The sequence below is a fragment of the Sciurus vulgaris genome, assembly GCF_902686455.1.
Source record: "Sciurus vulgaris genome assembly, chromosome: 1".
NCBI lineage: Eukaryota > Metazoa > Chordata > Mammalia > Rodentia > Sciuridae > Sciurus > Sciurus vulgaris.
In genome coordinates this window covers 178,374,541-178,391,427 of record NC_136461.1, presented here as the reverse complement: position 1 = coordinate 178,391,427, position 16,887 = coordinate 178,374,541, and the positions used below count along the sequence as shown (strand labels likewise).

The 16,887-nt window shown below is 33.0% G+C and overlaps 1 protein-coding gene across 2 annotated transcripts in view; it reads left to right on the top strand.

Annotated features, from left to right (window-relative positions):
* Positions 1-16,887, top strand: part of LRP12 (LDL receptor related protein 12) — a 90,222-nt gene that overhangs the window by 55,478 nt on the left and 17,857 nt on the right. The window contains exon 2 of one of the 2 annotated variants that reach the window (XM_079105966.1): positions 1,585-1,641. The exons of the other annotated variant lie outside the window; for it this stretch is intronic. Within the exon in view, the coding sequence (XP_078962092.1) occupies positions 1,585-1,641 (57 nt within the window). The remainder of the gene's footprint in view (positions 1-1,584; positions 1,642-16,887) is intronic. 2 annotated transcript variants of the gene reach the window in all.

Here is a 16,887-nt window from a genome sequence, read left to right as displayed (position 1 = left end):
TAGTGCTTAATGGGTGTGATTTTATTTTAATTGTCATAGTTATCATGACATCCCTTATTTACTCATCCATCAACTATTTGAGCATCCTTTCTGTTCTGGAACTGTGCATTCAGTGGTGTGCCAAATAAACAAAGACTGTGTTCTCCTACAGCGTAGTGCAATGGAGCGTGTTCCTCAATAATCAAGCAGTCATAATCAAGCGTGATTGTTGTAAAAGAAAAGTTGTCGGTTAATGATGTTTCCTGCTTTTTCTACTTTCTACTATGAAAGAGAATTCTACCTTTGCCTTCTAAGCTTATCCCATCTACCTTTCTCTCCCACCCCACTCCAAGGAAATTCTTTTTTTTTTTTTTTTTGGCACCAAGGATTGAACTCGGGAGTGTTTAACCACTGAGCCACATCCCAGGCCCTTTTTTGTATTTTATTTAGAGACAGGGTCTCACTGAGTTGCCTCACTAAATGCCAACTTAGTGCCTCACTGAGTTGCTGGGGCTGATTTTGAACTCAGGATTCTTCTGCCTCAGCTTCGCCAGCGACAGGAATTATAGGCATACGCCACTGTGTCTACCTCCCAAGAAAAATTATTTTTAGTTGTTGTGTTTCTGAGCTGTGGGGATGGCAGTTGCAGCTAAATGGGTAGGGAGAGGCAAAACTTTAGAAGTGATGAGGAATTTGTACCAAAAAAAAAGTAATGAAAATACTTTGTTTTGTTTTAGTTTTGGTTTTGTTGAGCCACATCCACAGTCTTTTATTTATTTAATTTTATTTGAGACAGGGCCTTACTAAGTTGCTAAGGCTGGCCTTGAACTTGTGATTCTCCTGCCTCCAGCCTCCAGAGTCACTGGGAATACAGACATGCACCAACACACCCAGATGAAAATGTTGTTTAATAAAATTAATATCTTTTAAAAACGAATACCTGAAGAGACACTTTTCACATTAATTTAAGAGAATAAATATCCTCTGTACTTTAAATGGCAGTCTTTTAAAACCATACTTTAATTGTATTAAGTAGCATATGATAAGTTATTTGAATGCTTTTATTTGCCCAACTCTGTGGAATGAGGTATAGAAAATCAGGAGCTTCCAAAGTAAGATACAATTCTAACTCTGCTCTTAAGACTACTAGAATTATTGGTGAGAAAAGTTTGAAAGATTTCTAAGACAATGCAAGATATTATTTAGAAAATAAAAAGAGGTTACCAAAATATATGGCCCTAGCAGTCATCACATGATAACCTGTGACTGATCAGACATGCTCTGAGAATACTGTTTTTAAAAAGTGATGGTTCCCTCTTTCCTACTAGTTCCCTTTTGATTACTAGTTGATAGAAAATTATTTCTTGTATCAATTGGATCTACATATTTGGCTTTTACTATACTGTTGTGATTTCCAAAATATTTTGTTTTCCCTGCTATTATGATATGGGGCTCGTTAGTATTGTTTTGAAGATTATTTTAAGAAATTTTAGTTTCTGAATATTAAGAGTACCTCTGTGTAGTTGATTCTGTTGTAAAGAGGATCTGAAATTTTTTTGTAAATTTTATCTTGGAAATTAGTTTATTCATTATGTTTAATTTTAGGAAATGGTGCTCTTGCAGAACATTCTGAAAATGTGCATATTTCAGGAGTGTCAACTGGTAAGTCATTTTTTGTAATGTTTAAATTTCATGCATGACTTATATGGTAAATATTGAAAGGTACCTGGTATCTTACAAAGTGATATTTGGCTATAAAAATTATTACTGCTTTTTGCAGCATGTAATAAGGAATGAAGTAACTGGAACATGGAGAAATTCTCATAAGATAAAAATGATACTTACATGCCCTTGGATTGATTATACTTTTCCAAACAGTACATAATTATTTTTCATACAAACATTAAGAGAAAAGTTAGCTCAAGTTGAATTAGTATTTTTTTCCATGCAAACTAATGTGAAATGAAATTTTTTAAAATGTAATTTTGAATGTTATCCCTAGGATTTAGTCTTAAGAATTAAGCATTTTGCTTGATTTTTTACATTAGAGTACTATACCACATAAAACTGTTACACTTGTATGCACAATTTATTTGCTATTAAAAGCAAACCAACAACATACTTGTATCCATGAAATTCAGAAACTTACTGAGATAAATATATTTTTACATTCATCTAAGCTTTCATAACTTACAAGTCTTCCTACCAGAATTTTCATTATTTAGGTGATGTCCACAACTTTGTTATTATTTTTGCTATATCAATTCCAGTTACAAAGAGATCAAAAACATTTATTCTTGCATGTACTAAAATAGGGTTTTTTACTATTAATAACTGTTAACAAATTTTCATTCCCCTATACTCTTGATAAGTTTACATGACTAAAAAAATTGCACTTAGTTGCCAGGTGCAGTGGCACACACCTGTAATCACAATGGCTCTGGAGGCTCAGGCAGGAGGATCGCAGGTTCAAAGCCAGCCTCAGAAACACAGTAAGGCCTTGTCTCTAAATAAAAAGTGTTTAAAAAAAAAAAAAAAAAAAAGGGCAGAGGTTGCTGGGGAGGTGGCTCAATGGTTAAACCAACCTGAGTTCAATCCCTAGTACCAAAAAAAAAAAAAAAAAATACACTTAGTGTATTTATTTATTCGTTGATTCAGTTACAAATCCTGCAATATTATTTGGTTACTTTTCCTCACTTGAAGCAAAACCTTAAGGTCTGATCTTTTGCTTTGTGTATGTCTTTGTATGTGTATAAAGTTAATAGACTCATTACCTACTCAGGATTAGTATGCACTCATCAAACACATCAACAAACCTGGTTTCCTGAAAATGAAAAGTGAGTGTCTCAGTGGCCTACATTAGTACTTTCACATGTTGTTTCACCTTTCTCATATGCTTTTAAATGATGTGTAATTACATACCTCAAGGAAAAATAAGGTTGTTTTAAAGATGGCCTTGTTTTCCTTTTTCTATTTTAAATAACTAATAAAAATTATGATTACTTTTCTAAGTTATAACCATGAAATAAGATTGTTTACAAGCATTTTAGTTTATGCAACCAGTGTTTATTGACTAATTCAGTGGTTGTCAAAAGTTTTGGTCTCAGGACCACTTATAAAGAAAAAGAATTTAGGACTCTTAGTTTGTTCAGCTGCTATAACAATATTACTTGATGGTTTAAATAACAGACTATAATTTTCTCATAGTTCTGTAGTCTGGAAGTCCAAGATTAAGGTGCTGGCAGGGTTAGTTCCTGGTAAGGCCTCTCTTCCTTATGTGCAAATGACTACTTGCTCGCTGACCTTTCTTCTGTGAGTGCTCAGTAAAAGAGAAGAGTCTCTTCTGTTACTCTTCCTAGAAGAACCCCAGTCCTGTTGGAGAGCCCACTGCCATTTAACCTCACTTACCTCCTTAAAGACTTCATCTCCAGAGACAATCACATTGTAGTTAGGTGGTCAACAAAGTAGTTTTGAGAGGAACTGAATTCAGTTCATAATAAGGACTTTGAAGAGTTTTTATTTTTTATAGGCTGTCACTACCAATATTTACTATATTAGAAATTAAAACTTATAAATTAAATTTAAAATAACAGTAATGAACCTGCTGAATGTTTATATCAGTAACCTAATTTTATGAAAAATACATCTTTCAAAAATGAAAACATCAATGAGAATAGCATTGTTTTGTAATTTTGTAAGATTTCATACCTTTCCGAATTCAGTCTTTTGCAACATGATGTTGTTTGACATATGTGAAGACAATTCAGCTGATATGTAGCTGGAAAAGAAAGTGTTGTTTTAAAATTTTTGTCAGATAATTGTGAATATTCTGATACTCCACCAAAATTCAACAAGTGGTAGTTTCTTAAAGTTTAGTTACAATGTGGAATCTGAAACCCTATCATTAAACTTTTTGATCTGTTACATTGAAAACCATTAGTTCTTTATAAGTCTTCTGAATGGATGTTTTTCTACCATTTATGATTTTACAATATGCATTAGTCATTTGCAAAATATTAATTTGCTGAGTCATGCATATTAATATAAAGTGTGAGAAATTAGAAATTTGGACAGATCTAGCATCAACTCTTCAAGATTAGCTAATACCTTTTTTGTTTGCTTAAGCTCAGACTACTACTAGGTTTTTGTTGAGCATTGATACTGCTCTTGAATTCCTTTTTGAAAATAGCAGCAGAAACTCAGTACTTTAAAATATGTTGAAGATGTTTTATATCCCTTAATCTTTTTCCCATTTGTGGAATTTCAGGCATGTATTTAGAAATATATATTAGTTTGCTAGGGCTACAAGTGTAGTTATACACCAATAAAATGTACCATTTCAGGGCTGGGGATTATGACTCAGTGGTAGAGCTGCTGCCTCGTTGTGGGGGGCCCAGGTTTGATCCCTGGTACCATCAAAAAAAAAAAAAAAAAAAAAAACACTTTATTTCAAAAGTCAGCAAAACCTTATTTAATGGATTAGTATTTTTTTCTGAAGGCTGGTCTTATAAAATCTTTTTTCTGTGTCATGAGAAGAATAGCATATGAAATCTATTCCAGTTATACCATTTAAAAAAAAAAAGGATGCTGTCTCAAAGGTACTTTGGGGTACACAGATTCATTGCATTTTTTCCTTTGGCCAGCGTGGAGCTATAGATGTAATGTTAAATGTAGTACAGGTTGATCATCCCTTACCAACCAGAAATCTTTCAGATTATGAATGTTTATGACCTTTGGAATATTTATGTAGAATTTACTGATTGAGCATCTCTAATTGAAAAATCCAAAATGCTTCAAAATCAAAGTTTCTGAGTGCTGATATGATTCTCAATAAATTTTGTATTTGAAGCACTTTGGATTTTGGGTTTTTGGATGAGGGGTGCTCAACCTGAATAAGCTTTCTAAAATTCTTGTATTGCCAGTAAATTTAGGGTCCCTGCAACACCCTTCTAAGTGAAGAACTAGTGCTTTGAAGAATCTTGGAATGTAGGACATGCTCTCTCTTGAGACTTATAGCAACAGAAATGGTGAGTGCCCTCAGTATTCCATGGTACTACCTATTTCTGCTCATTACCTGTTCTTTCACATCTGCTACTATGTTTTCTGGTGTTCAGTGCCCTATTGCAGTTCTTTGCACTTTGGAAAATCTGACAAGTTTAGAAAAAATTTTATCTGCATTTAGTATAGTCATCAAGTAATTTATTGTCTACATCAGAACACTTTGAAAATAAGGGTTTGCTACTTTTTAATTATACTGTCACCACTGACAAAACCAGGACTGTCTTAAACAAATCAGGATGTATAGTCCACTTGTCTGTAATTAGCTCATTTTATTCTGCATACATGAAAGCACCTGATGTGGACCTTTTGCCAAGAAAGATGGGATTAATTTAAGCAAAGAGTAAAATTCTTGTCTCTAGCAACATGTTTTTTTTTCACCAGGAATTGAACCCAGGGTTGCTTAACCACTGAGCCACATCTCCAGCTCTTTTTATATTTTATTTAGAGACATGGTCTCACTGAGTTGCTTAGGGACTTGCTAAATTGCTGAGACTGGTTTTGAACTTTCCATCCTCCCACTTCAGCTTCCCACCACTGAGATTACAGACATGTGCTACCTCACCCATCTCAAGGAATCTTTTTAAGGAAGGAAGTAAATGTGCAAAGTGACTTTAATATGGTAAATCCTGTGGCAAATAATGGTCAGATTAAGCTAGATAATGATTTATAAATGGCCTAGTATAATGTCTGGTGAACGGTAAGTGACTTAATATCAACACTTTTTTTTACTACTTAAGAATAGTACCAAGTGCTTAGTTTTGTGTACTTGTGCAATTTTGGGGGGAGTTGATTTTTTATAATTTATTTTTGGTTCCCATACTTAGAACACTTTGTTTCTATTTCTAATATTCTGTTCATTTCTTTTTCCTCCTAAAATCCTTCCCAGGAAAGATAAGTCTTTGCCATTTTGCTGGTTCTTATGCTATATTTTTCCATAAGAAATCATAGCAAAATTATCAGAAAGTCTATATCTAGTGATCATGTAATGGGAAATAATTATTGAATAAAAATTTATTTTTATGCTTTTTTTTCCCCCTTTAACTTAGAACTTTTCATGGGCCCAAATTTTACATTTTTCTTCAGAGATAAAATAGAGAAAGGAGAAAAAGACAAATAATATTTTATGTCTAATAGTATGTGAAAATCATGATATGGTAGCATAGAAACTACCAAATAATTTAACTGTAGATAATAAGAGAGTAGAGGACTATTTTAATGTTGTTTTAAACAAAGATACTTAAATTATATCTCATGTTCTTTTTGAAGTATCTAATTTTTTGAATACCTAAATTATTTTTTCTAAAATGTATACATTTTATCACATAAAACCCAAGCTTTTTTTGCAATATGTCCCAAAAGAAAAATCAAGCAATGCGGTAGATATAAAGGTAAGAGTAAATAATAAATAATTAGACAAGTACAGCCAAATAAATTGGAAGACTAAATAACATTGGTATTTCTGCACTGTCAACGGGTTCAAAAGATCCCTAAACCCTCACTGATTATATTAAGTAACTACACAGTGCTCATTTGCTACATGGAATGAAATTTATTTTAGGTCAGGTTGATTTTTAGCAAGGCCTTTTGTATACGCTAAACAAATATATTTTGTTTTCAACATATCTACTTCAAACTGTTTTTCTCTCTTAATCTGAAATATTGGCGTCAATCCAATAGTATTTGATTGTACACTCCCTACTCTTGATTTCTTCTAAATCAAATTTACAATAAACAACTTTTGTTTATTCATTGTACAGGTTTCATTAAAACATTTAGAAAAAAAATTAAAGCAAAAGATTAAGACTAGCACCCACTAAACCTACCCTTCTGGTATAATTAATAATAGCATTTTATTTCATTTGTCCTTTTTCCGTATCTTGAAAATAATTGCATATGCATTTGAATTATGACTAATTTTGTCTCCTGTTCTTTATGTTTAACATTTTATAGAATGTGTTTCATTTTTGAATTAGTGTTTGTATTCATTATTTTAGTAACAACATAAAATTCACTCATGTGGCTACATTGTAATTGTTTTTAAACATATCAATGGGTTCTTTCCAATGAGTTTTTCCTCATTTGTATTTTGCTTAAGGCATATAGTGATACAAATCTATACTTTTATATTTCTAAGAATATAACTTTAGTATAAATTTCTAGAAATAGAATTATTCTATCAAAAGTCAGAAACACCTTAATGACTCTAGAAACCTTTTGACAGATTGCTTTCAGAACAGGTCATACCAATTTTTACAACTGTTTTCAGTGTATTGAGAGCATTTACATTGGGTATGATTATGTTTTTCTCATCTAACTTTTTTCCTTACCATGTTTCCAGCATTTTATTTTCACCACTCTGTTAATAAAGAAAAAGTAACTATTTAGTTCTCTTTTTGATTTGTGACCTGAAGTTGCAAGATGCAAAGAAAAAGAGAATATGATTGTTTATCCTTGTTTAGGAAAAACTAATCTGAAATTTCAAAAAAAAAGATTGGGGGCATTTAATAGGAACTGATATCAGGGCTTGCTGCTTTCTCAGGTAGAAGGTTTTTTTGTTTTGTTTTGTTTTGTTTTACATATAAGGATTAACACATTATTCCCAGTTTCCCAGTAATACAGTAATATAGCTTCTAAATGTTCCTACCTTTTAACATCACTAGTTGAAAGCTCTAAAGTTAGCTTATTCTTACTACAATTGACTTGGAATCTTTTGTCTGGCAAATCTAACATTTCTAGCGTAGGAATTTTGTGTGTATATATATAGGAATTTCCAAAATTCTTGTTCATATTAATGGAATTATCAGAGTATATAAAATAGACTTCAAGTAGTTTTAAAACATTGTTATTTCCTCTGTTCACATTTTATTGTATCAGAATTTTCACTTTCTTGCATTTGTATATTTGATTTTATAGTTCCTATTTCAGTACTGAAAGGCCTCATACACTGTTGATGCTTACAATAATTAATAATTGATGCTTATAATAATTTTACTTGTGGCTTTTTTACATTGAGACATGTTATTTTCTAAATTGCAATTGATTTGTTTACAGATTGCATTGTTTTGTAATAGTGTAGAGCACTATAGTAAAATGATTTTTGTTTTTAACCACAACTTTAAGCTTAATATTGTAATATTTATGTGTGAAGTTTTCCTGGAAGAATATCTAGTCTGATAAAACCATTAATATTCCAGAATTCTTAAATCTTCCAAATAAAGCATCTTAAAGGAAATAAAGCTTAAACTATAATTGCTTGATAGCCGTTTATAGTTATTTTTTAAATGTGTAAAAGTTACATGAATAAACAGCAGTTCAAATGGTCTTTTGCACCTTTTCTCTGGGATTTTAATATTATTTTCCAATTACTCAATCAGGTACCTGAACCTCTTGCTAGAGTTACTAAAAAGTATTTCACTGATTGTTTTGACCAGTGTTATACAGTGTCTTTTATCCATGTTCAAATGAAGAAAGAAAGAAAGAGAGAGCTTATTATATTTAAGGCGATAATCCATTAAGGTTTTCAGGATTTCAGAATATGAAGATAGAACTTAGTGTGAACCCAAGAAACTATCCTTCAGTTTAGGAATTGGGGAATACAAGACAGTACATTTCATACATACACACAAATTTAGTATAGGATGCTGTTTTTTAAGCCATGACCTACCTTCAGAGAGTTTATTCATGAGACACTTCAGCTTTTGGGTTCCCTTTAAGTTTCAGAAAGGAAAGTGATAGAAGTATTATAATTTTCATATTATATGCTATATAGTTTAATCTTAGTCTTTTATTTTACAATAATATATTGTATGAGAAAATTTCTCTATTCCAAAATCAATGTTTTGTTATCAAATATTTATTGAAAACTATATTTTTAAAAAATTATATATTTTTATGTTATTCTAATGACAGTACATAAACTCAGTATTAGGAAAGTACATGTGAATACCTGGACTATAGACAGAGCAGGGTATGTTCTGACAATGTGTGTTATGCTACATGGTGGAAGTGAAACTTTTCTTGATGCTTGCATCCACTCCACTGAGTGGGCCAGATGAAGTAAAGGCATAAACTCAAGTTGTCTAATATTTTCCTTTCCACTCTACTACTTAAAACACAATTCTTCAAAGTGTGATAGTATATTAGCTATATGTAGTTTTGTTAAGGCGTGAATTTGAGTTGTATGTACTGTGCATCTGTTGTACAAAAACTAGTTATATAACAACTGCTATAGTTTGGATAAATGTGCCTCAAAGGTCCATGTGTTAAAAACTTGGTCCTCAGGGTAGTGCAGTTGGAGGTGGTGTAGCCTTCAAGAGATGAGGGCTAGGGGGAGTTCTTTGGGGGATTGTTGGACTCTGGTCCCTTTCTCTTTCTCTCTTTGCACCCTGGCTCCTAATGTGGTGAGCACTTTTTCTACCACATGCTCCTACCATGATGTGCTGTCTGGCCACAGAACCAAAGCAATGGGTCAGTAGATTATAAACTGAAATCTCCAGAACTATGAGCCAAAATAAACCTTTTCTCTTTATAAGTTAATTATCTCAGGTAATTTGTTATGGTGACAGAAAACTGACTAAATCAGCTGGTGAGCAAACTGAACTTTGAATATCAAGTGACTAATGCCCCCATATAATTAAGAGGCCAGTTTGATCATAAACTATGGTAATAGATATATAGTATCCAGAACAAAGTAGATGGTGGTTTTCCTTTCTCCTCATGTAAACACATTCTGAGTACTATATTTATTTCTGGGTACTGTTCTTGACAAAGGACGTAATAGCTGGAACACTCCTAGAAAATGTGAATTTACTAAAACCTATGTCATAGCCAATAGAGATGGCTTAGAAAATCATGACTTCCAAAACCAGTTTGTTTGCTCAAGTATTAATATTTTCTTTACCTCTTCTATGTTTCTAACAAAAATCACGGTAAACTTCAAAAATTAGTAGTTTTTCTCATTCAGGAAATAGAAGCAGTAGTGTGCTTAGCAATTTAGTCTTCTGGAGTGTATAAATTGGAAATTTTAGGACCATATCAATAGTTTGTATGCCCTTGCAGGAAAAAAAATTGCCCTTTTATACCTTTAAAAAGGGGATATAAAAGGTTAAATCCTTCCTATTTATCTTAGCTTATGCTTTGCTAGCAAAATTCCAAAATTATCCTTACTACTTAGGAATTTGGGGGTGAACGGTTAGATAGTTTCTTTTTAGGGTAGATATATTCAGTTTCTTTGCTCTCCTCATTTTTATTATATTGTACTGTGGCACTGTTTTTATATTTTTCCTCCTCTTTTTATATGTTGTGGCTCTTCTGACTTTTTAATGTTTTGTTTCGTTGCCATTTGACTTTTTAGTATTGTGTGTGTGTTGTGAACAGTAATGACCTTTAAACAAAACAAGGAATTACCTGCTTTGATTGAAGCTAATGACCAAGTAAAATATTTTGTTCCTTAAACATAGTCATTTAGAATAATAGGAATAATTATATTGTTGCATTCATCCTTAAGTGTCTGTACTAATACAGAGGATATTCATGTAAATTATAAACATCTGGACAGAGGATTTCCTACTTGCTTTAGGAATGTGTGATTTCTAGTAATTGACCTGAGAGAATGAGAGTCCTGAGTGGAACAGTAGATTAATGACATTTTTTTCTACTTATATAGATTATTACTTTGTAAATGATGATTGAAAACTTTTCCATATCAGATTAGTAAATATTGCTATTAGAGTGCTAGTAATGATTTCCATAAAGGCAGAAGTTCTGTTTTTGTTTTTCTTATGGTGCAGGAAGTCAAACTCCAGACTTTCTGGATGCTAGGCAAAGTTTGTACCACTTAATTATACCTGCAGCCCTTCTGACTTCTTCAAAAAAAATAAAAGAATGAAATTTGGAGTATTTCTTAGGAAATACTATTCATGTCCAATCTGTCCCTTTCAAACATTGTCAGTCCACAATGTGTTGATGATTGTGACATTTCTGTTATGACAGAGCTCTGCTCAGGTGCCACATGGTCAGAAAACTCATTCAAGGAGTATAGATAACAAATGGTCAAATAAATCAAGACACTAATATGGGCAACAAACCCAGTCAAGTTGGAAGAAGAGGATATTCAAGTTGAAGTTATTTAGGGTTGGGGATTATAGCTCAGTCATGGAACACTTGTTTACTGTGTGCAAGGCCCTGGATTCACTCCCCAGTATGGAAGAAAGGGAGAGAGGGAGGAATCAAACAAACTGAAGGCTTCTCTTCCTAACTTTGACTTCTTATGTTTCCTGTTCAGGTTACAGGCCTTACTTGTCTCACATGACATTCTGACAAAAGGCTACTGTAATACTTTAATTCATCTTTATAGATTCCAGCACTTGGTCACTTTTCTGTGTTCTCCGTGGCCTGTAGACTCTGCATTCCACATGCTTGCTTTTCAAACTATGCATCCCATATCAGCATATTTGAGAATACTGCCAGCTTTCATTAGTCACTTAGCCTTATATGCTTTCCCCTACTTTATCCCTTTCTCCTTTTAAAAATATTTTCCTTTTCACCCTTAATCCCTTGGTATTCTAGTTTAAACCCCAAGCATCTTGCCCATAATTTGCTACATGTACATTCTCTTTATCATTGAAGGTATGTTCTAAGATGCCCTGTTAGTCAGCTTTCCATTGTTCTTTAAAAAAAAAAAATACTTGAGTTAATTCATAAGGAAGAAAATTTATTTTGGCTCATGGTTTCAGAGGTTTCAGTCTGGTCACTTGACTGCGTTGCTTTGGGATGAAGGAGGCTTTTAGTGCATCACGTCTGAAGTGAACAGTGGAGAAAAATGGCTTACCTCATGGTGGCTGGGAAGCAAAAAAGAGAGGTAGGTGCTGGGGTCCTAATATTACCCGACGAGGGCGCACCCCTATTGACCTGATTTCCTTCCACTAGGCCCCACCTCTTTCCACCTCTTTCCACCTCTTTCCACCACTTTCCAGTAGTGCCACAGGCTGGTGACCAAGCATTTAACACATGAACCTCCGGGGGACATTCAAAAGTCAGAACATAACGGATGCTATTTATAAAGTCTTTTTTTTTTAATATTATTTAGTTGTCAGTGGACTTTATTTATTCGTATGCGATACTGAGAATCGAGCCCGGTGCCTCACACATACTAGGCAAGCACTCTACCACTGAGCCACAACCCCAGCCCTATAAAGTCTTTTTTCAGTTCCAAGAGCATAGAAAGCACTTTAGTACTGCCTACTGCCCCTAGATAGATTTTTAGCAAATAGGAGACAGTCTTTAGAAACTGCTAAGTATACCTTTTTTCTCTTTTTTTAAATTATACATTATATAGATTCTATATCTCTTCTCTTTATGTTACTATAGGACCAATAGATCTTTTTTTTTTTTTTTTTTTTTTCAATATAATCACTTTTGTTCCTATTGAAATTCTTTGGAGCAGCTCTGCTCCATGCCCGCCCCCACTACACACAATCATTCCATGCATCGTAGGAAGCTCCTTTGTGGGTAGGCATGTGCTTTAGTTTTTAAGGGTGTAGTTTCTGAAGCCTGGTGCCCAGATACCCAGCTATGACATTTTTTTGTGATTTTAGAAAAATTATTTCATTCCCTCTGTACCTCTTTTTTCCATCTGTTAGAGACAATAATGATAAGAAGTAAATGAGAAAAAATAAGAGAAAGTATATGACAATAATAAGAACTCAATAAATATTAGCTAATTTTTAACATTATCATCAGCCATGGAATCTGTACAGGCTTAACTATGCTTACTTTGATAATATTCACAAGTCCTGAACTTAAGAACCATAAATGTTTAACTTGCAACAGAAATCTCATCCTCAGCACTTTATGCTGTACCTCTTAAGTTTTCAAACTGCTGCTGTAATGTTAAATTAACAGTGAGTCAGTAGGTATCTGATTTTCATGCTAATTATTCAAATACATTCTGCTTTTTCCATGTTTCAGTGCTTTGTATTGTTTTCATGTACACAATACTTTCCATGCATTGTGTGATGCACTTTACATCTTACTCTCATCCCATGTAACCATTCAGTAGTCACAATTTGCTTACAGATTTTTTCAGAGGTGGTATGTTTTCTAAGTTCATTTCTTTCCATTGGACTCAAATCCTTCTTACTAGTATTTCAAACAACTGGGATTGCTTTTGTCAGCAATAATGGAATTAATAATATTTATAATATTCCAAACAATGAAAAATTAGATAGCCAAATGAAAATAACCACCATAACCTATCAGTGCTATCCTTTGCTCATGAACAGAATGAGCATACTCTTTTACGCTATGGTGAAAATTTTGTAAAGTAAAATTTTATAAAAATAGGAGCTTCTGTATTTTCTTTTTAGCTGATCTCTTTGCCTCACTAGTTTCTATTCCCACAGGTTGTAGCACTGCAAAGTAATCTTTACAAATTTATTTGGATCACATCCCTTTTTTTCATAGTAAGTCTTCCTTAGTTTCTCTAGTTCCCATGGAATTGGATCATTCAAGTTTTCTAACTCACTTGGAATATACTTTTTTAACTCTAGTTTTATCTACTTCTGTTCTATGAAAGAAATCCTTTGTTCATAGTCAAGTATAACCCTCCCTATTCTGTACTTACATAATTCAATTTTTTTGGGGGGTGAGCCTTTTTTTCTATTTTATAATATCACGTTTAACTTTACATGGGACAATTTTATTTAAAATTGCATTAGTGCATTTTATCATTTACTAAATTGTCTTGTATGCTCTTATAATGTTAAGTATTTCTTGGATTCAGTTAATAATCATACATCACTGTAACAAAATTGTAATTTTCAAGAAAATATGCATTCTCTTTACTCCTTTCGTGCCCTTCATATTTGTCTTATGAAGTTAGGTGGTCAGTAAGCAAAGCTGATTTTTACTTGTATTTCAGCTTTGTGATTTATTAAAACCAAAGGCACACAGATTTCATGTCACTTTTAGTCTCTACTTTTCATCATAAAGTGTCAGCCCATGTCATTTTTGAAAAGAAACCCAGTTTTTCATCTTTTGAACAGGAGATTGTACTTTTTTTTTACAAGTAGTTCAGCTGTAATCATAAATTCCTTTGTCTACTTCTTTATTTTTTTTTTTTAGGCTTGAAAAACCATGAAACCTCAAATTGAAGGGCAGTTTATTTGACAGTGTTTTGAAGTGATCCTTTCCTCTCCCTTGTATCCACTTAATAGATCATTTTGATTGTAGCATTGTAATAATGTCACTGTCTCCTAGTTTGGATCCCAGATGTCCTACACACTAGATTCACTATCAATATATCAATTAAATAAATGGGCTTTGTGGAGCTATTAGTCAGATAACCTGATCACTATGCCTGCAAAGGAGATGTTGTCCAAGTTGAAGGTTGCTGTCTTTTTAATCTACAACCTCTTATGGGGGGGGGGGGGTTCTGAAGTTAATAGGAAATTTATAGAAATGTAGATGTGTATCATCATCATCTAAAATGCTTGTATTTTTTTTTTAATATCTAAAAATATCAAAGTCCGTTAAATAGACTTTTTTGTAGATGTTTCTGTTCCAAAGCACATAGTTGGTACTGGTAAATAAGAGATGTATTAAGGAAGTAAAATGAACAAAGACTAAAATAGTGTCATTTCTGACATGACATCATACATATTTCTGGAAACCTCATGTTTTGTAAAATTACCCACCAAGATGACAGAACTTTTGAGAAAAGTAGGAGAGTAGTGTTAACACAGGTAACTTAAAAAGCTCTTAACTTTTCAAATGCAGCATTAATAAATACCAATCTGAATATTAGCATAAAGATCCACAGACATTTACACCTAGAATTAATCCATATTCTGCAGTTGCATATGCTCCAGTTCATGTTTCCCCTTTAAATACATTTGCTTTTTACAGAGACTGGTACAGTCAGATCAAATAAAAATATATAACTCAGGCATTCTACATCAATAAGGTGTTTTGTTTTGTTTTCATATGAGTGATTTCTTCACATCTCCATCTTTATTGGCAACTTCCCATATTGAAGAAAGGCAGGCAATTCTTAAAGTCAATAAAGTAGCCACTTCTTGCAATGAAGACAAGTACTTTGGTAGGGTTTCTGTATTTTTTCTTAACTGTGAAAACTCCTACCTCTGGTTTTTTCAAGTCATTAGCATGCTGAGAATAAAAACTTATATACTTTTGGTTTATACTGACAAGATTTCTCTATTTGCCAATTACATAAAAACTAATTCTTGTTGAAGAATTAACCAGACCATAGCTAAAATAATTATGTATAAGCAGTAGAGAAGACATGGATAGAATGAATGTAGGTAAAAGAAGGTCAGGTTCAGTGTACCATAAATTGGAAGTTACTGACAAAATCTAGACAGGTTTGAAATTCCAGTCAACAAAGCCATATACACAATTTGGTTTAAAACAAAAAGATTATTTCCTCAAGTTTTGTCAGTATATGTATCAACCCCATCCTTATCCTGAATACAGAATGAAGAGGTTTAAGGAAACACAGTTTTCATCATGTACTTTGAGGTTGGAATGTCTAGGGTCGTTTGTGTGGTCTCTGGGTTAGAGATTTGAAGCCCATTACCTGTAGATCATAGTTGAAATTGTAGGAGTGGACAAGGTCTTCTGTCAGGAGTGAAAAGAGGAGAGGACTTGGGGAAAAAAAAACTATGATTACCACTGTGTCAGAGGCTGGCTGAGAGAGGAGGACCTAGTAGTAGACTAGCACAGGTCAGGAGTAGGACCAGAAGAGGTGTTACCAGCCAAGGTAGTACTCAGTAAATACAGAAAGTCAATGTCAAATGCCTCATAAAGATCAGGTACCTTAGCGATTGAGGGCCCATTGGATTTGGTGACGAGGTTAGGGTAGCCTTTGCTGCAGTGTGGTTTCTTTGGAGATAAGGTAAGAATTGGTAGTTTGATTTAGTGGGTCGGAGACAAAATGTGAAGGAAGAAATGAGAAGTATATTGGTGCCTCCTGACGAGCTTTTGGAAATATAGTGAAAATACATAATAATGAGGAGGGAAAGAGGTACATGATTGGGGGCTATATTAAGCAGCAGCTGTTTATTTTAACATGTGAAGAAACTAAGATTCAACAAGTTTTGGTAGTTTACACTGTGGCAAGGCCAGTAAGTGGCAGATGAAACAGCAGCTAGCTCTTGTGATTCCACATCTAAGCAGTATATATAAGCAAACTCTTAATCCAAAGGGGAGAGTAAAAACTTTAAATGTTTTCTTTTGGCAATTGAACTTGTTCTTTCCTAGATATAGAAGAGAATAAGTTATATTTGTGCTCAAGCATATTTATCTGCCTACCTCTGTGTCGTACTTGCAAAAATGTGTTGATTAAAAAGCCACTAGTTTACTATAAGTAAATGAAAAATATTTGAGAACATGGATATGTTTAACTTGATTTGAACATTTTGCAATGTATACATATATCAAATCATTACATCATGTCCTTTTAATATGTAAAAAATTTTGTTTTCATGTATCAAAAAGTAACTTTTTAAAAAATCACTGAACAAAATGCCAAATTAAGTCATGGTACAAATGTGTAAAACTAAGGAAATGTGTGTATTCATAACAAATTCAGGGAAAAACTTTGACTTGGTTTTTTTTATCAGGGGATTCTTTAATATTTTAAAATAGTTTTAGTAAAAGTACACATTGAATTCAAAATGTAAAGTAGTGGATCTTACCCATTATTTATGGTGGTATATCTTATCTTTTTACAGTTGTATGAAAATAAAATATTCACCTGTATTTTTGAGCAACTAGTTTTTGGTTTAAGAGCACCACCTATGGGTTTCTCATGTATTTGGAATTTTT